Source organism: Ceratotherium simum, chromosome 33 (genome assembly GCF_057802395.1).
Source record: "Ceratotherium simum simum isolate JZ-2026a chromosome 33, ASM5780239v1, whole genome shotgun sequence".
NCBI classification, from domain to species: Eukaryota; Metazoa; Chordata; class Mammalia; order Perissodactyla; family Rhinocerotidae; genus Ceratotherium; species Ceratotherium simum.
The window spans coordinates 5,159,754-5,180,349 of NC_141932.1; the positions used below are offsets into that span (position 1 = coordinate 5,159,754).

General features: G+C 58.0%; 3 protein-coding genes across 5 annotated transcripts; all 3 read left to right on the forward strand.

Annotated features, from left to right (window-relative positions):
* Positions 1–1,991: 1,991 nt before the first annotated feature.
* Positions 1,992–7,775, forward strand: SYT5 (synaptotagmin 5). 2 transcript variants are annotated; one of them, XM_014794427.2, is made up of 8 exons: positions 1,992–2,098; positions 2,926–3,098; positions 4,727–4,846; positions 4,962–5,129; positions 5,482–5,649; positions 5,929–6,046; positions 6,315–6,448; positions 7,193–7,775. In XM_014794427.2, the coding sequence occupies exons 1-8, from the start codon at positions 2,020–2,022 to the stop codon at positions 7,391–7,393; spliced, it is 1,161 nt and encodes a 386-aa protein (XP_014649913.1). In that variant the 5' UTR covers positions 1,992–2,019; the 3' UTR covers positions 7,394–7,775. The 2 variants fall into 2 exon arrangements, with proteins under 2 accessions (XP_014649913.1, XP_014649914.1); XM_014794428.2 differs by having other exon boundaries at positions 5,932–6,046.
* A 1,804-nt stretch (positions 7,776–9,579) lies between these two features.
* On the forward strand, positions 9,580–16,644 carry DNAAF3 (dynein axonemal assembly factor 3). 2 transcript variants are annotated; one of them, XM_087421107.1, is made up of 12 exons: positions 9,580–9,863; positions 10,154–10,296; positions 10,690–10,783; positions 12,105–12,262; positions 13,074–13,256; positions 13,435–13,560; positions 13,669–13,791; positions 13,992–14,121; positions 14,742–14,856; positions 15,030–15,104; positions 15,189–15,317; positions 16,598–16,644. In XM_087421107.1, exons 1-12 carry the CDS (start codon positions 9,677–9,679, stop codon positions 16,614–16,616), a joined length of 1,482 nt encoding a protein of 493 aa, XP_087277233.1. In that variant the 5' UTR covers positions 9,580–9,676; the 3' UTR covers positions 16,617–16,644. The 2 variants fall into 2 exon arrangements, with proteins under 2 accessions (XP_087277233.1, XP_087277232.1); XM_087421106.1 differs by lacking the exon at positions 16,598–16,644 and having other exon boundaries at positions 15,189–15,934.
* TNNI3 (troponin I3, cardiac type) lies at positions 16,636–20,157 on the forward strand. The gene is made up of 8 exons (XM_004439072.3): positions 16,636–16,749; positions 17,060–17,072; positions 17,219–17,287; positions 17,736–17,777; positions 18,080–18,211; positions 18,765–18,854; positions 19,389–19,565; positions 20,014–20,157. The coding sequence occupies exons 1-8, from the start codon at positions 16,739–16,741 to the stop codon at positions 20,095–20,097; spliced, it is 618 nt and encodes a 205-aa protein (XP_004439129.1). The 5' UTR covers positions 16,636–16,738; the 3' UTR covers positions 20,098–20,157.
* The last annotated feature ends 439 nt before the right edge of the window (positions 20,158–20,596 follow it).

Consider the following 20,596-nt stretch of genomic DNA (forward strand, 5'->3'; position numbering starts at 1 on the left):
TGAGGTTTCCCTGCACCTCACTGCCTGTATATATATTTTTTCTTCTATCCCATAATTTATTAAATCACTATTTTCTCCCAAGATGCTTGCCCCTGTGGATTTCTGGGTCTGGAAATAAAACTGGGGTAGGGGTGCAGGTGGGTTCCTAATGTCTAGGTACTGAGGCAAACGTCCTAGGGAGGAAAGTAGAGGGACTCAGAATTTTTCACCTGAAAAAATGTAGGTTTGGATGGTCGAGTCTCTCAGTGAAGGCTGCAGGTCCAGACTTCTGTGCCCAGGGTCTGGGGCAGTGTGGACGCAGTTCCCTTGAACTAGGAGCGTGGGGACTTGCCTCTTGGGCCTGGCCATAGGGGAACTTAGACGGTAGGGTGATGTCTCAGCCTGATTTGCTGGAGACTGACACGCTGAGTCTCGCGTATGGATATCTGAATACTAATATCTCCGGGGAGGGTCTCCTGGGGCCTAGGATCGGGTAGCCTGGCGCCTGGTTCTTTGGACAGGACAGAGTGTGGGGAGAGGGGGGCTGGATGCCAGATGGCTGGAATAGAAGTCAGAAAATCCTGGGGGACGAGGATAAATAGCAGTGGGCTCCTTGGTGGCTCCTGGCTGGGGGGCGGGACGAGGGGCGGGGCGGGAATCTCCACCTACTCGGGACCGAACACGCACGCGCGCGCGCGCACACACCCTTTCTTTCTTTCTCTTTCTCTGTTTCTCTGTCTGTCTGTCTGTCTCTCACACACACACATCGGCCCGGCTCCGCCCCACCGCACCCTCGCCCCACTGCGCTCCGCGATCAGCACCCAGGACAGCGCCAGCCGCGTGCGGGGGCGGGGTCCGGGCGGGGCCGGCGCCTCAGTGTCTCCCGGGAGGGTCTTGACCAGCCGCCGAGCAGGTAGGAGCCGCTAGGACCCCCTCCCTAAGCCCCAACCTCATTCCCATCCCTAGGGGAACGGGGTGTGCGTATGGGGATGACACTGGGAGGGACCAACAGAGGGAGTGGGAGGGCTGGAACCTGAAACGGGGAGATTGGGATTTAGACACAGGTGTGGAGACAAAGAGCCAGAGGGGAGGGAGGAGCAGGCAGGGGAGACAATGAGAGACCCCGGGAGACAGGGACCAGACAAAAGGCAGAGGGCGAGAGAGACAGACGGCGGAGCGGCAAGGGGCCAATGGGGGACGTACAGAAATAGGGAAGACCTCGATTTGGAATCAAGAGCGAGAAGAGGAGGCCGAGGAGGTCACGAGGACAGGTGTGAAGACAGAGCTCGGGATGCAAGGAAGAGACAAACAGGCCTAGGAGGATGTGGGGGCCCAGCAGAGCAGCAGGGCAGCCCCCTGCCCCCCACATTCCCTGCAAGAGTGGGAGATGGAAGGGAGCCTGAGTCTCTGCTCCCAGGGCCAGATGTGGAGGGAAGAGCCAGCTGTGGGCGCATGGACCGACGGGCAAGGCCGCCCCCTCCCCACCCTCGCTCTTCCCGGGATCCGGGGCTTAGGTCTCAGGCCCGACAGGGCTCGGAGCGAGCCTGCCCGAGCCTGCCCCGCCCAGACTCAGCCTCTGTGCGTAAGCCCCGCCCGTTGTCGTGGCAACAGGCCGTTGCCGGGGCAACCAGCTTTGCTCCCACCCCACCCTAGTGGAGCCAGTCGTTGCTCTGGGAACCTGGTCCGCTGGTTCCCACGCCCGCCATCGTCCACCTCCGGTTCAGGCCCTGGGGAGAGACAAGGAAGGGGGGGAAGTCAGTGGGATTCCAGGCGGGGCCCTAAGAGGGAGGAGGCGTCTCTTTGGGATAGAACTAGGTCCTGGAACCCACCTCCAGCGGCCGCCCTCCGTCGCAGGGAAGCGGAAACTACAACCCCCAGCATGCCTCGCGGCGGCTGGCCGATTCTTGTGCGGCCAGCCGCCCAGGGTGCCGATGGGAGTTGGAGTTCTTTGTTGTTCGAAGGCCTCAATGGATGCACGGGGTGGGCGCGGGGGGCTGGGGCGCTTCTCCTCCGCAGAAAGGACTGTAAGACGCCGCCGCCATGTTCCCGGAGCCCTCAACCCCGGGGCCTCCAGCGCCTGACACACCTCCTGACTCGAGTCGCATCAGCCGCGGCCCTGGTGAGCAAGACCCGGGGCCAGAGCGGAGGGAAAGCGCAGCCAGGGATTCCCAGGGGCAGGATTCGGCCGGGTGTGCTTAGGTTGGCAGACTGGAAAATCCGGGTGGGATCACAGTCGGAATCCTGGACTGGAATCTAAATGAAATGGAGAAGGAACAGGTTTGCAGGCAAATCGAGAACCAGATCAAGGGGTGTGGAATGGAATGGAATCTTGGATGGACTGGTGAATTGGAAGGTCCACGTCTCCCTTCTTTTAAAGACAGGGAAACCGAGGCCCAGGGAGGGGTTAAAGCTTCTAAAAGCATCAGGAGTTGAGCAGAAATTAGAATGGGGGATGGGAGGGGCCGGCCCGGTGGCGTAGTGGTTAAGTTCCGCGCGTTGGGCTTCATCAGTTCGGATCCTGGGCGCGGACATACTCACCGCTCATCAAGCCATGCTGAGGCGGCATCCCACATAGAAGAGCTACAACTCTACAACTATGATACACAACTATGTAGTGGGGCTTTGGGGAGGAAAAAAAAAAAAGAGGAAGATTGGCAACAGATGTTAGTTAGGGCCAATCTTCCTCAAAAAAAAAAAAAGAATGGGGGTGGGAAGGGAGGTGGAACCAATAGGCAAGAAAATCTGGGTGGTGTCAGCCTGGATTAGGGCATCAAATTACTTTATAGGTGAGATTGGTTGGAGGGAAAACACGGTGGTGGGAAAATGGAATGCAAATGGCTGGAGGGAAAACAAGGTCAGGCTTCCAGCTCCCACGTGTAATCCATACTGAATCAGCCAGCCTACTTCCGAGGGCCTCACCGAGTGTTGTCTCCACGCCCTCCGCAGTGCCCCCCTGGGCCCTGGCCACAATCGTGCTGGTCTCAGGCCTCCTCGTCTTCAGCTGCTGTTTCTGTCTCTACCGGAAGCGCTGTCGGAGGCGGACGGGCAAGAAGAGCCAGGCCCAGGCCCAGGTCCACCTGCAGGAAGTGAAGGAGCTGGGCCGCAGCTACATAGACAAGGTGTGGCTGGCCCAGCCCCTCAGCCCTGCACCCCTGCTCCTCGCCACGGCCCAGCAGCCTCAGTCCCTGCTCCCTTCCCTCCTACGCCCACCTTATTCCCTCATCTCCCCTATATGCCGAGCCCTAAACTGGCCCTGGGGGACTTGGAGATGGACCAGACCTAGTCACTGTTCACAAGAACCTCCAGTCTGGTGGGGAAACCAGACACTCACACGGACAGTCACAATACAGGGTGGTGTGTCCCATTAGGGCGGCACAGGGCATATGGGAGCGCAGAGACACCACCTGACAGCCTCGAGGGTCCCAGGCGGCTTCCCGGTGGAGGCGACTTCTGTACTGAGACCCAAGGGACACACAGAGTTAACCAAGCATGGAGAGAAGGACATTCTAGCTCAAGTGTGCTGAGGCCTGGCGTCCAGATTCTGAGGCATATTTGGAGAAGTCATTTTTCACAATAGCTGGGGCGTAAATATATACTTTGCTCTAGAATGAGGCACCTGAGAGCTCAGGAATATCTACACATAATGAGAGGGATTGGGAGCCTCGGAAGAGTTTTGAGTGGGAGAGGGACAGGGTCAGATGGTGTTGGGATGAATCTTCTGGAACACATATGGAGGACAGATTTGGGGCAAGGAGACCAGGGAGGAGGTTGTATGGCAGCCTTGAGAGGATGTAAGAAACCTGAGTTGGAAATGGCCATTGGAGTGGAAAATAAACGGGTACAGATGCAAGGACCTGAGCATTAGGCCTCTGAATGCAGAGTGGAATGATGCTCGCCTGGGAGCCAGAGAGTCCTAGGTTTCCAACCCAGAGGAACAAGCTGTGTGAGCTTGGGAAATTCACTGTCCCTCTCTGAGCCCCAAGTTCGTGTCCATAACTAGTATTTCCCCTCCTCCCTTCTCAACAAATAGCTGTTATAATTATTACCCATAAGGGATGCCCTTTAGGGTCCTGGTATCCAGCCTCCATCCCTGCCCCTTAAGCCAGTGGCTCCAGAGACCATCTGCAGCAGAATCACCTGAGGTACTTGTTGAAATGCAAATTCCGGATCTTGCACCAGACCTCCTGAGTTGGAGTCTCCAAAGCGAAGGCATTTTACCACACTACTCAGGGGAATTGTGATTCATACTGACTTTTAAAAATTGGTGGTTTAGGTTAGGGAGAAATCTTGTCGTTCTGGTTTAGAATGGCAAGTACACAGTAAATATGCCATTTCTCTTCTATGTTGTTCTGTGGCAAGACCATTAATCAACGTGGCCATTTGGACAACCACCCCAACACATCCATTAGCATGTGACATAAAATCTGCATTCTCCCTGAAGGCAATGAGACACTATCAGCACTTGTCTTTCTAGCCTAGGCATGACAAACACACTGCATGTGTCACCATGTCTATTCCCTGCCCATAGCAGACATCACTAATCAAACACTGACAAACATACTACACCGCAAATTGCCATGGCTATTCCCTGCCCGTGGCAGACATCACTAATCAAACACTGACTCTGCTTAGCCTGCAAGTGCTCAAGTATAGTCCTAGAGATCTGTGAGTCTCCCTTGGCTTCTGGGCCTGGAGGATACCACGATCAGGGGAAGAGTTCATGTGCCCTTGCCCCTGGCTTCCCAAGGTGCAGCCAGAAGTGGAGGAGCTGGAGCCGGCACCATCTGGGCCAGGGCAGCAGGTGGCAGAGAAGCATGAGCTAGGACGATTGCAGTACTCACTGGATTATGATTTCCAGACTGGCCAGGTGGGTGCAGAGGAGGGGGATGCTTTGGAGGGGAGGGTCCCAGGGGTTCTAGCCCCTTCTTAGAGGAGGCTGCAGAATGGAAAGCTAAGACGAGGGTCTCCTCATCACTGTACAGCTGCTGGTGGGCATTCTGCAAGCTGAGGGGCTGGCAGCCTTGGACCTGGGTGGCTCCTCCGACCCTTACGTGCGGGTCTACCTGCTGCCAGACAAGCGGAGGCGGCATGAGACCAAGGTGCATCGGCAGACGCTGAACCCACACTTTGGGGAGACCTTTGCCTTCAAGGTGAGCTCTCAGCCTCAGTGCCCCATGCTCAGCAGCCTGCCCCGAGTCCCTGGAACACTGGGAACCGACCCCTTCAGCTTTTTCTGGAGACAGCCACATCTCAGGTGGCAGCTACCAGCTCTTGGGACTATTCCACTGGACCCTGGGTTGTCCCTTCGGGGCACTGCTGACCCCTGGGCTGTTCCCTTGGTCTTTGGGTGTCCCATTTGGGTTCCATGGGCCCCCTCACTTGTTCCCTTGGACCCTCGCTGCCCCACTCGTCCCTTCTACTGCATGTGCTGTGCCCCACTTCCTCTCTCTGACTTCCTCCTCTGCGCCTTGTGCTCTCTTCTCTGCGCCCCCACCCACCCAGGTCCCCTACGTAGACCTCGGGGGCAGGGTACTGGTCATGGCGGTGTACGACTTCGACCGCTTCTCCCGCAACGATGCCATCGGGGAGGTGCGGGTCCCCATGAGCTCCGTGGACTTGGGACGGCCAGTCCTGGCCTGGCGGGAGCTGCAGGCGGCTCCGCGGGAGGAGGTGAGCACGCGTGGCCACGCCCCCCGGTTGGGCCCGCCCACCGCAACCCCGGGCCAATCTGATCTCAGGCCTCCCGGACCCTGCGGTCCTCCCACCTGCCGCAGAGGGGTAGCTCCGATGCTCTCCTGGTAGGTCGAGGCCTCCCCTGCCTCTTGGATTGTACCACTGAGGTCTTAACTCTGGACCATTCCATTCCAAGGCGGGGGGAGGGAGGAAAGGTCAGAGAGAGGATGGTGGTAGAGCGGGGGCTCAGGTGAAGGGTCCCTCTCCGTCTTTTAGCAGGAAAAACTAGGGGACATCTGCTTCTCCCTGCGCTATGTCCCCACGGCTGGGAAGCTCACCGTCATCGTCCTGGAAGCTAAAAACCTGAAGAAGATGGACGTAGGAGGGCTGTCCGGTGTGTGGGAAGCCAGGAAATGGTGGTGGGGGCGGGGGGGAGGTTCTCTGGCTAAGGTTCTGGCAGTTTCTGAGCCCCGAGGGTCCTTTGGGGGAGAAGGGGGTCCAGGCTGCCATGGGAGGATATAGATTCCATTTGGGCATGGAGAGAGGGGGACCTGAGGGGTGTATGCGGTGTCTCTGTGTTCTAAAGAACATGCATTCCCCTCAATCTGATCCCCCTGGACTCAACAGTGGGGGGCTATAAGACTCCTCCTCCCTCTCCCTAGATCCGTATGTCAAGGTCCACCTGCTGCAGGGCGGGAAAAAGGTGAGGAAGAAGAAAACGACCATCAAGAAGAACACTCTGAACCCCTATTACAACGAGGCCTTTAGCTTCGAGGTGCCCTGTGACCAGGTCCAGGTGAGCTCACACCTGCCCACAGCCCTGCCAGGATAGCCCTTCCCCCAGAGCCCCAGGCCCTTAAAAGGAGACTTCTTAGCAACCCCTAGAAGCCGGGTCCTGAGGGTGTGAGGCTGTGTTCTGAGTTTCCTCCTGTGAGGACCAGGAAGCCCCGCCTCTAAGTGAGACCAGGATCTCCCGCCCCCCAAGTAACAGCAGGATGCCCCGCCCCCCAAGTAACACCAGGATGCTGTGCCCCCCAGTAAGACCAGGATGCCCTGCCCCAAGTAAGAGCAGGATGCTGTGGCTCGCTAAGGGAGATCAAGATGCCCCGCCCCTTCGAGAGCTAAGGTTGCTAAGAAAAAGAGACTTCCTCACAGCTCTTTAGGGACAGGGCCTAAACAGGCCTCAGACTTGGCCCCTTCACCCATTTAAGAGTCCTGAAGGTTTGCCCCCCCTTAGGAGTCTACTCCCTAAGGAGGCTGCTAACCCCTTAGCAACCTGGTCCTGAGGGTTTATCTCCTTTGAACTCTGATCTCCCGGAAGAGACTCCAGAGCATCCCTCTGACCGCAGGGCTCCCGCCCCTCCCACCTCCTGCCCCTTCCCCCGGCAGAGCTCCAGGGAAGGCCTTAGCCAAGGGGCCCTAGCCAGGCCCCGGAACTCTGGTTGCTAGGGAGAGGGTCTCCTCCGCAGTGGTACCCAATCCCCCCCTGTGCCTCCTGGCCCCACTCTCCTGTCTCCTCTTCCTCCCCTGCCCACCTCAGAAGGTCCAGGTGGAGCTGACCGTGCTGGACTACGACAAGCTGGGCAAGAACGAGGCCATCGGGAGGGTGGCCGTGGGCGCAGCGGCCGGCGGGGCCGGCCTGCGGCACTGGGCAGACATGCTGGCCAACCCCCGGCGGCCCATTGCCCAGTGGCACTCGCTGCGGCCCCCTGACCGAGTGAGGCCGCCGCCTGTGCCTTGATCCCCCCCTCGAGCCCCTGACCCCGTGGCCAAAGCCACGCCCAGGCCCACCTTTAAACCTTCTCTGACCACTCACCCCCACCCCCCACTCCTCCGCCCCAACCACCTGACCCATTCCTGCCTCCCCCTCCCCCCATTATGCCAATCACGATAACTTGCCAACTTTCCCACCACGCACATACCCAGAAACCCCAGGGGCCCCTGGGGGAGGGGAGGAGTCTGGCCTCCCTGCCCAGGGTCCAGCCTCTGCTTTGACAATCAGTGATCCCAGCCTACTATGCCCTTCACCCCCAACGCCCCTCTTCCCACCCAGGATCTCCCACTCCTGTCCCCAGTCTGCTTCCTGCATCGCTCCTGGGACCAAATAAATCCTCAGCAACTTTGGTGGCCTGGCCCCGTGCTCTTGATGGGTGTGGGCAGGCGTGGGGGCGGGGGGCCTGAGAGGGAGCCTCATCGTCAGAGGTGGGATCACACAAGGGCAGGGATACGGCTGCCCATCCGGAAAACACACTGAGGGAAACTCCCACCCACACACTCCTCCACCCACCCTCTCACCCTCTTACTCATCCATTTATTATTCATTCACTCCTCTGAGCCTCGGTTTATTCATCTGAGAAAACTGTGATAATAATAATACCTACCACATGTTTACTGTGAGGAGTCGGTGAGAACTCACCTACTTATTCATGAATTGATCTGCTCCCTCACCCAGGATTTAAATAGATTTTCACACCCATATTTCCCGCCCTTCCGGTCTTTCTTCCTTCCATCATCCATCCGTTGTGTATGTCCTGAGGTCTTTTGTCTGCCAGCTTCTGTTGGATGCTGGGAACCCCGAATTGATGCAAACCCAGACTTTACCTCCAAGTGACTTACTCTCATCAAGGAAACAGAGTAGATATGTGGAGTCTGGGAATGAGGCCTCTCAGCAAGCAAGTGACAGGGCAAGATGTAACCCCAGGCATGTCTGACACCAAAAGCCACATTCTCAAGCGTCCCGCAGTCTGGTCCCCCAAATATGTAGTGGGAGTCACAGAGTCGACTGCTGTGGCCATTCTGCTGGGAAGGCAGGAGCAGAACTCAGAGGAAGATCACCAGCTGGAGTTGGAAGGATGAGCTGGACTTTGCCAGGGGGAGAGTCCGTGAAATACTCCGTTGGGAGTATTTCAAGCCACCCATGTGAACTCACTGAATATGGAGTTAAGAAGAGATGCCTACCAGCACACCATCATATAGTATTTCCTAGGGCCAGGACGAAGGTCTCACAATTTAAAGTGAAGACAAAACAAAACAAAACTCAGTAATCAAGATAAAAGTTATGCAATATTTAAAAAAAATTAATGCAAAAAAATCCACAATAGACAAAATATAAACATTTTAAAGACAGGATCTGACCCCTGCATTTGGATGACTCTGCCTCATCCTAATCCTGGCCCTGGTTATAATAAAACTTTATTTACAAAAATAGACAGACAGCCTGTCGTCGTAGTTTGCCAGTTTGATTTTTTAAACTATTGCATTAAGATAGTATTTCCTTCATACAGATACGATAGATGTAAATAACTTGAGCATCAATAATAGTAAAATAGGAAGTGATGAGTTTTGAGTATTACCTTTATTTTAATATAATGTATTTAATTGGAATTTAACTTTTAGTAATTAGTAAAAAATTTAATTTTTAGTAATGACTACTTGTAACAACCAGGTCATAAAATTCCTGAAAATTTAATAGCCAGGGGCCGGTGCTAGCCGCTCCGGCACGTAGCTGTGCTTCCCACCTGTGAGAAGCCCTGAGTAGTAGTCAGGGTGTGAGAGGGAAAGAGGACACAAACTCCATAGTTTAAAGTCTAGGCCACCTCACTTTAATTTGGGTTAATCAGGATTCTGTTCCGTTCTGTCTAAATTTGAATGGGCCCAGGCCTCCTCCACCCCAGAAATTTGGACCGCCCCAGGCTCCGCCCCAGACACTTCCGGCCCCGCCCCTTCTTCTCCAGCGCCGTCGTCATGACAACCGCGTCCACACTCCTGCCTCTCCTGGTCTGGGCCGTCGTCTCTCAGCGCTCCCATTGGCCAAAAGTTTGTAGTGGGCGTGTCCAACTCGCTCTCATTGGTCAGTTGATCGCAGCGGTGCCAGCCCGCATACTCCCATTGGCCGATTGATCGAAAAGGGCGGGGGCTATGGGCAGCAGTTGTGGAGGAGGCGCGGGACGGTTGCATAGCACCGAGCAGGGAGGGAGGGGGCTACCCGGGATATTTGGAAGGATAAAGGTGAGCGGGGTGTCACATGAAGGAAAGAGGCGAGAAGTCAGGGGCATTGAGCGGGGAATGGAGTGGGCGATGCAGGTACGATGTTTGGGGATTCCCAAGCTGTCTGTCCCGCAGGGCGATGACCACACCGGCAGGTTCGGGCGCAGGCTTTGGCTCCGTGTCCTGGTGGGGCCTGTCCCCGGCGCTGGACCTGCAGGCAGACAGTGAGTCCCCCACTCAGGACCACAAATCATCTGAGCCAGCGGCTGCCTTCACAGCCTGGCCGACCGCGCGATAACCTTCTCTGAGGCTGCAACGGCAGGGTGCCGCCCCCGTGGGCAGCCCAGATGGCCTCTCTGCGGACTACGAGTCCCAGAATGCTTAGAGGCACAGCTCCCATTGGAACCTAGTCCAGGAGCGCGAGTCCTGCTGGGAGGTGTAGTCCATCATGCTGGGGTAGGCTGCAAGGGGCGCTCTCCAGGCCACCAACCCCAGCCCGCTGTCGTCTTGCCAGGTCCTCCCGTGGACCCAGACTCGCAGGCCAACACAGAGCACGAGACCCCTGAGCTAGATATGCTGCTACTGGGATCCGTGGATGGGCGGCACCTGCTACGGACCCTGGCCCGGGCGGCGCTCTGGCCTGGCAGGAGGTTCCACGTGAGCTGGGATTCTGCGGTCGTGGAGGGAGGAGGATGAAGATGAGAGCCCAGATTCCTGAGTCCTTGAGGGATGAGGGAACTGGAGGCCTGGACTCCTAGGTCTGAGGGAGCTGGAAGCTGCGAGCGCGGCCTCATGCGTCCTGAGCAAGGAAGGATCTGGGGTTGGGGACTCCTGGGTTCAAGTGGGAGAAAGAGCCTAAGGATCGGGTCTCCTGAGTAGTGGTGGGGAGGAGGGATCTGGGTGCCCAGGCTCCTGTGTTCCAAGGAGGAAGGCTGGTGTACAGGACTCCTGTGTCCTGTGGAAGGAGGAGGCTGAGGTCTCCTACTCCTGGGTCTCCTAGGAGCCAGAGACACAGATCTCAGAATCATTCTGCCCTGTCCATCCTTCCAGTTCTATGTGCTGGAGAATAATCTGGAAGCTGTGGCCCGACACATGCTGATCTTCAGCCTAGCCCTGGAGGATCCTGAGAAGATGGGGCTGCAAGGTGAGTTGCAAGGACCCAGGCATTCTGGCCCCCAGCCCTTTCCCCCTCCCTGCAGGGATTCTGGGATTTCAATTGTGCAGTTAAAAATTTTGGACCTTGTTCCCTATTTCATCACTTGCTCACTCCTTTGCAGCCTTAGAGCCTCAGCTTTTTCCATCTGTGAAATGTGGCTAAAAATAATACCTCCTAGAGTCATTGAGAGAATTCCAGGAGAAAATCCACATAAAACGGTCAGAATAGCGCAAGACACAGTGTAAGCATTCCAAACTTCCTACAGCAGGAGAAGCCCCAAAGAGATCAAGGGACTTCCTGAGAGGTAGTGAGTCTCCCAGATGTGGGGAGGGTTTGACTGAGACTCAGGCCTGAGTGACCCCCAGTCAGAGGCGTGAATCCCAGGGAGTCTGCCTGGAGGAGGCAGCCTTGGAAGTGAGACTAAAAGGAGGGGGGTGGGAGGAGGATTTGGATGGGGAGGCAGAAAGTGATTATTGCCCAGTAACAACAACTTGAGCTTAGTGCCTAGAGCAAAGTCTCGACTGAGACAGGCTGTGTTCAAATTCTGGCTCTCCTTGCTGTGTGACCTTGGGCTAGTAGCTACCCCTTTCTGAGCCTCAGTTTCTACATTTATAAAATGGGGATCCTAAAAGTTCTTCCCCCATAGAATACTTGTGGGGATTCAATGAAAAGTGTATAGATAGCTCCTGGCTTATGATATAGACTCATAGGTCTCAGTGAGTATTATCCTTATCATGATTATGGATGGCAGCTGTCATTAATAGCCCAGGGCATTCAGAATACATTGCACACGTTTCACAATGCACTTTGTATAAAGCTGTTAAACAACTTTATTTAACTAAAGGTATATAGGTCTCTTTTATAAGGTTCTTAAATAGCTAGAATGAAACAACTTATATAAAGATACAGATATTGATATAGCTATATATGTGTATACAACTAAAGGTATATAGTTCTCTCGTAAGATTCTTAACTAAAATGAAACAATGTATACTACAACATTTTAACACACAAACCTTTCCATCTCCATCTATATCTGTATATACCCGTTTCTTTTTTAAGGCAAGGGAAACTTAAACATGAAATTCAGGATCGGGGTTCTCTGGAGGGTGGGGAGGGAGAGGCGCGGAGACCTGGGTGAGGTGGAAGTTCTCCGTGTACTAGCTGTTGGGGTGGGTGGGGTTTGCTGGGGTCCATTGTACTCATTATATAATAAGATTACTATAAAGAGGGTATGCGTTATCCACTTGGGTCTTATTTCTGGGCTCACTCTAATCCCCCTGCTAATTTTTCTCCCTGCTGCCTGCAGAGAGGAGCGAGACCTTCCTGGAGGTGTGGGGGAATGCGCTGCTGCGCCCCACCGTGGCCGCCTTCGTGCGCGCCCAGGCCGACCGCCTGGCGCATCTGGTCCCGGAGCCCGACCGTCTGGCGGAGCAGCTGCCCTGGCTCAGCCTGGGTGCTCTCAAGGTGCCGCCGCCGGGCCTCTGTCCCGTCACCGCCTGGGATCCCGGTGGCCGCGGGAAGAATGGAGATGGGCAGTCCAAAAGGGTTTGCGTTTGTGGCCAGCCTGGTGGCGTAGTGGTTAAGTTCGCGTGCTCAGCTTTGGCGGCCCGAGGTTCACAGGCGGAGATCCAGGGCGCGGACCTACGCACTGCTCATCAAGCCATGCTGTGGCGGCGTCCCATATACAAAATAGAGGAAGATGGCACAGATGTTAGCTCAGGGCTAATCTTTTTTTTTTTTTAATTTTATTTATTTATTTATTTATTTTTCCCCCAAAGCCCCAGCAGATAGTTGTATGTCACAGCTGCACATCCTTCTAGTTGCTGTATTTGGGACACGGCCTCAGCATGGCCGGAGAAGCAGTGCGTCGGTGCGCGCCCGGGATCTGAACCCTGGCCGCCAGCAGCGGAGCGCGTGCACTTAACCACTAAGCCACGGGGCAGCCCAATCAGGGCTAATCTTCCTCAGTAAAAAAAGGAAGATTGGCAATGGATGTTAGCTCAGGGCTGATCTTCCTCACCAAAAGAAAAAAAAAAAGGGTTTGCGTGGATGGAGCGGGCTGGGGGCTCAGGAGTTCGAATCCCAGCTCCCCTGCTCCTACTGTGGAGTTTGGCCTTAGGGCGTGGCTTCTACTCTCTGAGCCTCAGTTTCTCCATCTGAGAAAGGGGAGAATCGTTCCCGCGCCCTGGGGTGGAAGGGAGGGTCGAGCAGGAGAAGCCGCTCTCCCTGCAGCCGCTCTCCCTCGCTCTCTCCCCACGCGTGCCTGGCCACGCAGTTCCGCGAGCGCGACGCGCTGGAGGCCATATTCCGCTTCTGGGCCGGCGGGGAGAAGGGGCCCGAGGCCTTCCCCATGAGCCGCCTCTGGGACTCCAGGCTGCGCCACTACCTGGGCTCCCGCTACGACGCCCGGCGCGGCGTCAGCGACTGGGACCTGCACATGAAGCTGCACGACCGCGGGGTGAGGGGGCTGGGGACCCCCAGGCCTGGATGTGAAGGAGGAGGGGCTGGGGGGCTGATCCTGGGTCTGAGGGAGCAGGGACTGGGGAGGCCCTCAGTGCTGGGTCTTTGGGAACAGGGGCTGGGGGCCCAGATCCTAGATTCACTGAGGCCTCTCTTCTTGCCTTCCCCCTCCCCAGGCCCGAGTCATCCACACTCTCGAGTTCCGGCGCTGGAGGGACACAGGCGTGGCCTTTGAACTCAGAGACTCCAGCGCCTACCACGTGCCCAACAGGACCCTGGCGTCCGGTCGCCTCCTGAGCCACGTGCGTGTCCACTCCCTGCCCAGGCCCGCTCCTTCTTTTGGGGGACCCAGGAGCCAGGGTCCCCAACATCAACCTCAACCGCCTCCGCCTCTCTCCCTGCTTTCCCAGCGCGGGGAGCGTGTGGCAGCGCGCGGGTACTGGGGGGACATCGCCACGGGGCCCTTTGTGGCCTTCGGCATCGAAGCCGACGACGAGAGCCTCCTGCGGACCAGCAACGGACAGCCGGTCAAGGTGTGCGGCAGCGGGGGCTGGGGCCAGGGCAGGGTGCACGAGGCTCCGCCCTCTCTACTTCCTAAGCCCAGTCTGGAAATCCAGGCTTGCGGCGCCAGACGCTAGCTCCGGGGCTGCGGGGGTGGGAGGCGCGGCGTACTCTAAGCCCCGCCCCCGCGGTCCTGGCCCAGCATCTGGCCTCGCCCCTTCTCCCCGCACAGACCGCGGGCGAGATCACGCAGCACAACGTGACGGAGCTGCTCCGCGAGGTGGCCGCCTGGGGGCGCCCGAGAGCCGCCCGGGGAGACCCCGAGGAGGCGGGATGGGACGGAGGGGGAACCCGGCAGCCTGGTAAGCCACGGACTCAGCTCTCGCCCTTGACATAAGAGGCGGAGCTCGGGTGATAAAGTGGACACACCATCCTCCGGGAGCGGGTGGGACCCGGACCCCCTTCCTGGGCTCCAGATATTTCAAGTCCGAGCATGAACTGATATGGTTTCGAACGCCTGGACAAATGACCTTCCCTTCCCGACATGCCCCCTCGTTTTCTTTTTTCTCTCTGTTTCTCTCTCTTTCCTAAATCCCGACACCATTCTTAGCATTCTCAATTCCAGTAGTGGAATTCTAATCCTACCTGCAGAAGTCTAAGAGGCTGAGAACATTCTGACAAGGTGCTGGGCCCAGCTCACCTTTGGAGAGATCCCCACCCCCAAATCTGGCCGTTACCTATCCCCCAGCCTGGCCCTCCCGGGTGTCTGGATGCCCTGTGTGGCCCTGGACCACCTGCTCTTTTTCTCTCTCTTGAGTCTCAGTTTCCTGGTCTGTGAAATGGGTCTCTGCCCACTGGGCCGACTTTCCCAGAATTTTTCAGGCATCTGCCTAAGAGAAAGGATGAGACAGGGCTTCAGGACAGACAAGGAGTGTTATCGCCAAGCTTTGTGTGTCTGCCTAACGCTGCCAGTCTTCCCCAGCAGCTCCTGCCCCGGAATCCTTCACTCTCCACTTCCTGCCCCTCGGTTCTGCCCAGACCCTCCACCATAAGAGCTGCTACAAGGGACGGTTCCAGCTTCTCTACGTGTCCTGTGGGTAAGAGGGCCCAGGAGGTTCCCAGACTTCTCACCCCCAGCCCCTCCTCCCTCAGACCCAGGGGTCCAGGCCCACAACCCCTCCTCCGTCAGACCCAGGAGTCCAGGCCCCCAGCCCCTCCTCCCTCATGAAGTGAAAGTCTGAGCCTCAGACCTCCCCTTTTCTCTCCGAAGGATGGTCCATTTTCTCAGCCCTGAGCTTGGGGCCTGCGTGGCCCCCGGAGGACACTTGATTGTGGAATTAGCCCGGTAAGCCAGTGGAGCGCAGGGCAGGGAATGTCCGGGCTGGGGACACAACACCGAGTCCCCTAACACACCGCTTCACGGTTTCAGGTACCTGGTGGACCTGCGGCAGGAGCAGCTGCAGGCGTTCTCCGCCAGGGTCGAGGAGCTAGCCCAGGAGGCCGGATTCGCCCCACAGCCCCAGGCCAGGCCGTCCGAGGCCTTTTCGCACTTCTACAAGTACGGGGGCTCTGCTCCCGGCTGCATTGACCCAGCTGTGGAACCCGGGACTCCGCCCCCAGAAGTCCTGGCCCCGCCCCTTGAGATAATGCCACCGCCCTCTGAGGGCCTGACCCAGCCCCCTGAAGGCCAGACCCCACCCTCTGAACCCCTTTAGGTGCCCTCAGAGTCTCAAGCTTCACTCTCGCAGGTTCTGACTCTGCCCACAGGGAGTCAGACCCCCCAAACCAGAGAGTCTGACATGACCCCCAGAGACCAAGTCCACCGTCTCTGACTTCTAAAGTCAGGTCCTGGAATTAGAACCTGCCTCTAGAATACTCGATTATACTCAACATTCTCACTCAGCCCCAGAAGTGTCGCTAGAATTTCAGATTCCATTCCTGGGATTCCATATTCTATTCCTGGAATTCTAGATTGTTCTCTCAGAGTTCTGCATTCCACTCCTGGGACTCTAAACGCAGCCTAGAGATCTGGCCCAGGATGTCAGGCCCTCTGCGTGGGTCCCCTTGTCCCCAGGAGTCCAGTTCCTAACTGGGGGCTGGGGGAGTCTCCTCTCCTGGGGCTGGTCAGCGCCCACGAGGTCCAAGTAAAGAGAGCCAGGTTCTCTTCTCCGTGTATCCGTGTCTTTCCTGTCCTCAGTCTGTCTCCAGGGCTGGGAGAGGGGAGGGGCGGGAGTGGTTAAGAGAGGAGAACTGAGAGCAGATTTCTGGTTTCCAAGTGGACTGGGGTGGATTTCCCGGTGCTGGTGCCAGAAAGCCTGGGCACCTAGATCCTCAAATAAATCAACAAATTTATTGAGTGGCTAACAGGTTTGGGGCACTGAAACTGACCATAAGATGATGAAAAAGACAAAGTACCAGCCCTCATGAAGATGGCAATTTAGTGAGGGGATGAAGATTTGAGGGATGGGCTGGGGGCCCGGACTCCCGGGTCCGAGGGAGGAGGGGGCCGGGGGCCCGGACTCCCGGGCCTGAGGGGGGAGGGGGCCGGGGGCCCGGACTCCCGGGCCTGAGGGGGGAGGGCTGAAGGCCCGGACTCTCGGGTCCGAGGGAAGTGGGGGCCGGGGGTCTGGACTCCTGGGTCTGAGATGAGGGGCTGGGGTCCTAGACTCTGAGGTCAGAGGGAGGAGGGGGCCGGACTCCCAGGCGGCCAAGGTGGAGGGGTGATCCAGCTGGAGCACGGCCTGCCCCACCCCTCACGCGCCCCGTTATCTCGCATCCTGAGCAGGGGGAGGAGGGGGCAGCAGTATATTTAGTCTCTGTCCTCGCCCTCTATCTCAGTGTCCTCAGTGAGACTTGAGCAGCCCGGAGGAGACCGAAGTCCCGGGTTCCTTCAAGGTCACCCCGGACGCCCCCTCACTGACCCTCTGAGAGCCCCTTGCCCCTTCTCTGCCTCCTGCGACTCCTGGCCAGAAGCTCAGCATGGCGGACCAGTGAGTGACGCTGAGTACCCTGGTCTCCCGAGGCCCGGGCAGAAGGAAGTGGGGGGAGATCTCCCGGGCTCCTGAGAGGGGTGAGAGCTGCAAGGCTGGACAGCTGGCCTGAGAAGGGAGGGAGGGACAGGACTCCTGGGTGTAAGTGGGAATGAGGTAAGAGTTTGGGAATCAGACCCTTAGGACCCCAGAAGTGGGGACTGGTGGGCCGGACCTCCTGGTCAGAGGGGCCTCTGGGGTCCCTTAGGAGACGGACTGGACAGGACACGGGCCCACCATTAACTCCCTTTCCTGGTTTCTCTCCCTGCAGGAGCGGCAATGCGGTGAGAGCAGGCGTGGGCTGGACCGGCAGGGCCGGCGAGGGCGCTGCGGGGACGGGTCTGGGGAGGGACGCTGGAGCCCCAGGAGCGGGCATGGAGAGGGGCTGGGGGGGTCCTGGTGGTGACGAGGCTCCGTTCCCCAACCCCAGGCGCCCGCCCCCATCCGACGCCGCTCCTCGGCCAACTACCGCGCCTACGCCACCGAGCCGCACGCCAAGGTGAGGGCGGGGCCCGCGCGGTGGGCGGGGCCGGGGCGGGGCCTCAGGTTACCCGCACCGTGGGAAGGAGGGGCGGAGCCAGGGCCTCAGTGGGGGCGGGACTTCGGTCATGGGCGGAGCCCGAGCGGATGAGCGGCTTCAGGGGCGGAGTTTCTCACACAGCCGGGCTCGGATTGGTGAGAGCTGCCTATGGGCGGAGTTCCGTTGCCCGTGGGAACTGCGATTGCTTAGGGGATGGTGGGCGGTGCCTAGCCAGAGTCAGAGGCCCAGATTGGTGGATGGGGCTGAGGGGCGTGGCTTCCCGTAGTCTAAGAGCCGGAGTTGGAGGCAGCCCCAAATCTGGACCTGGCTTGCGGGGGGGAAGGGGGGGGCTGCTCTGAAGTCCCTCCCACTTCTCACCTTCGGAACCCCCTCTCTGATCCTTCATTGCTCTGTGTCACCCTGGCAGAAAAAGTCTAAGATCTCCGCCTCGAGAAAACTGCAGCTGAAGGTGCGGATGGGCCTGGAGAGGGCGCCTAGGTGTCCTCAGGGGGGGCGGAGCTTGAAGGTTGGGGTGGGGCTTCGGGCGTGCGAGTGGGCGGGACTTGGCGTGGTGCGTTCCTGGGGGCGTGGCTTTGCGGCGGGGACCCACCTACGGGAGGGGCGTGGCCTTGGAATGGTGAACCTCGAGGGGGCGGGTCTCTAAGGCGAAGGACGGGACTGGGATTCGAGGGCGGGGCGGGAGGAAGCAGCTTCCCCGAGAGCGCGGTCCTCATCCCGCTACCCCCGGGTGGGCGGTGGTCCACTCCGCAGACCCTGATGCTGCAGATTGCGAAGCAGGAGCTGGAGCGGGAGGCGGAGGAGCGCCGCGGAGAGAAGGGGCGCGCCCTGAGCACGCGGTGCCAGCCTCTGGAGTTGGCCGGGCTGGGCTTCGAGGAGCTGCAGGTACCGGTTCTAACCAGGGACTCTCTCTCAGCCCGGGGTCTGAGATTCCTACTCTCCGGTCTTGCATCCTTGGGACTCAGGAGTATAGGCACTATCCCCTTCTGCTCAGGACCTTGCGGTCCAATCTCCTAAACCTTACGTCGGGAGTTCAGAAATATGGCCTGCAGCTCCATGCTTGAGGACTACAGTCTCAAAACCTAGAAGTCGGTTCCTGCAACTCGAATTCTGTCGGATTCTCAGGACTCTTGGCTCTGGAGTGCTGCTTTGTTCACAGTTCCCCAGAGTCCAGCTTCAATCTCCTCCCTCAGACCCAGGAGTCCAGGCCCCCAGCCCCTCCTCCCTCAGACCCAGGAGTCCAGGCCCCCAGCCCCTCCTCCCTCAGACAGAGGAGTCCAGACCCCCAGCCCCTCCTCCCTCAGACCCAGGAGTCCAGGCCCCCAGCCCCTCCTCCCTCAGACCCAGGAGTCCAGGCCCCTAGCCCCTCCTCCCACAGACCCAGCAGTCTGGGTCCCCAGCCTTCCCCGCCCCACACATGCCACCGTTCCTCCACCAGGATTTGTGCCGACAGCTCCATGCCCGCGTGGACAAGGTGGATGAGGAGAGATACGACGTGGAGGCGAAAGTCACCAAGAACATCACGGAGGTGGGAGGCACTGGGCAGTGTGGGTCCCCTCAGGGTAGGGTGCAATGCCTGGGGCTGTGGTCTCAGCTTGACCCCTGGCAGCTGCTTGTGGTTGCAGACACCAGGAGACCCAGGACAAGTCTGTGAGTCTGACAGGGAGTGGGCAGAAAGATGAGTATAGTATGCTCAGGGAAGGCTGTTCCAGGCAGAGGGAACAGCACGTGCAAAAACCAGGAGGTGGAACAGTAGGAATATGCTTGTGGACACGTGTGGCTGGAGCTGAAGTGTTGGTAAATGAGCTCAGGTATGGGCCGGGGAACTGTGAGATGCAGGTAGCTGGACTGGGATGAGTCAGTGGTTTTCAGAGATGAGGCTGGGGCAGCTCAGGGAGGACTTCCAGTTCCGGAATGAGGAGCTTAGATTTTGTCCCAAAGGTGGTTGAGCTAGGGAGGGCCTGGATGCGGCCTGGATAGGATAGGAGGGAAGTTAGGGTGGAAGAGTGGGGCAAAGGGGAAGCAGAGGGGAGTCTCCACCTCCTCTTATGGCCGCCCCCAGATCGCAGATCTGACCCAGAAGATCTTTGACCTTCGGGGCAAGTTTAAGCGGCCCACCCTGCGGAGGGTGCGGATCTCTGCGGATGCTATGATGCAGGCGCTGCTGGGGGCCAGGGCTAAGGCGACCTTAGACCTGCGGGCCCACCTCAAGCAGGTGAAGAAGGAGGATACAGAGAAGGTGAGTGGGGCGAGGGCCAGGAAAGGGGGTGCTTAGAGGCGAGGATGTGGGAGGTGACAATGCCAGGGCCTGTCCTGAGGGCAGATGGTGCTTGGAGTGGTGGGGAGAAGTATCTGGTAAGGGTCCTCAACAGGAAGTACAGGAGGGACACAGGAAGTGCATGTGGGAGACAGGAAGTGCAGGAGGGAGACAGGAAGTGCATGTGGGAGACAGGAAGTGCAGGAGGGAGACAGGAAGTGCATGTGGGAAACAGGAAGTGCAGGAGGGAGACAGGAAGTGCATGGGGCAAATTGGAAGGGATTGTCTGAGGGGACAAGAAGTGTTCCAGAACCAGGTTCTGGGACAGGCATCCAGAATAGAGCGGCCCAGCAGGCTGGAGGGCAGCTGGAGGATATTCGAGAGATTGTGGACCAGGAAGAGACCCTAACCTCTGACTCTATTCCCCCAGGAAAACCGGGAGGTGGGAGACTGGCGCAAGAACATCGACGCGCTAAGCGGAATGGAGGGCCGCAAGAAAAAGTTTGAGGGCTGAGCTGGCCTGCCCACCGCTCTGGCCCTGAGGATGGCCCTGAGGAATAAAGCTTCTCTCTGAGCTGGGAGTGGCTGCATGTCTACTACCCGGGGGCTTGGGGGTGACGGAGATGGGAGACCTGAGGGCAGAGGTCCCCGAAAGCCACACCGCACACGAGGAGCTGAGCTGGGTCTCCAATATGGGGCGTTCTAGGCTCCTCTGCTCCACGCGGGCTGCACAGAGATGCCGAGACCAAGGCCCAAAGAGAGACAGAGACACAGACAGAGAGATTGAGTCAGAGACAGTTACACAGAGCCAGAGATCCAAGGAGAGAGGGGAAAAAGGACAGAGAATCACAGAAAGAAATGCAAAGAAATGGAAAACAGAGAGACAGATACACACAGCGAGACAGAGACAAGGGAGACCCTACAGAGACAGAAACAGGGACCAAAGAGGGACAACTGCAGAGACACAAAGAGAGACCCCCAGAAAGAGCCAGAAAGATAGAGACATGGACACA

What these genes read in the sequence shown, in the direction of transcription:
- SYT5 (XM_014794427.2), top strand. Translation starts at nt 2,020, where the DNA reads ATGTTCCCGGAGCCCTCAACCCCGGGGCCTCCAGCGCCTGACACACCT. An exon ending in TCGCATCAGCCGCGGCCCTG is followed by an intron (nt 2,099 to 2,925) that starts GTGAGCAAGACC and finishes CGCCCTCCGCAG; the next exon opens with TGCCCCCCTGGGCCCTGGCC. An exon ending in ATGATTTCCAGACTGGCCAG is followed by an intron (nt 4,847 to 4,961) that starts GTGGGTGCAGAG and finishes ATCACTGTACAG; the next exon opens with CTGCTGGTGGGCATTCTGCA.
- DNAAF3 (XM_087421106.1), top strand. Translation starts at nt 9,677, where the DNA reads ATGAAGGAAAGAGGCGAGAAGTCAGGGGCATTGAGCGGGGAATGGAGT. An exon ending in GGCCTGGCAGGAGGTTCCAC is followed by an intron (nt 10,297 to 10,689) that starts GTGAGCTGGGAT and finishes CCATCCTTCCAG; the next exon opens with TTCTATGTGCTGGAGAATAA. An exon ending in TTGATTGTGGAATTAGCCCG is followed by an intron (nt 15,105 to 15,188) that starts GTAAGCCAGTGG and finishes TCACGGTTTCAG; the next exon opens with GTACCTGGTGGACCTGCGGC.
- TNNI3 (XM_004439072.3), top strand. An exon ending in TGGGCTTCGAGGAGCTGCAG is followed by an intron (nt 18,212 to 18,764) that starts GTACCGGTTCTA and finishes TTCCTCCACCAG; the next exon opens with GATTTGTGCCGACAGCTCCA. An exon ending in TCACCAAGAACATCACGGAG is followed by an intron (nt 18,855 to 19,388) that starts GTGGGAGGCACT and finishes GGCCGCCCCCAG; the next exon opens with ATCGCAGATCTGACCCAGAA.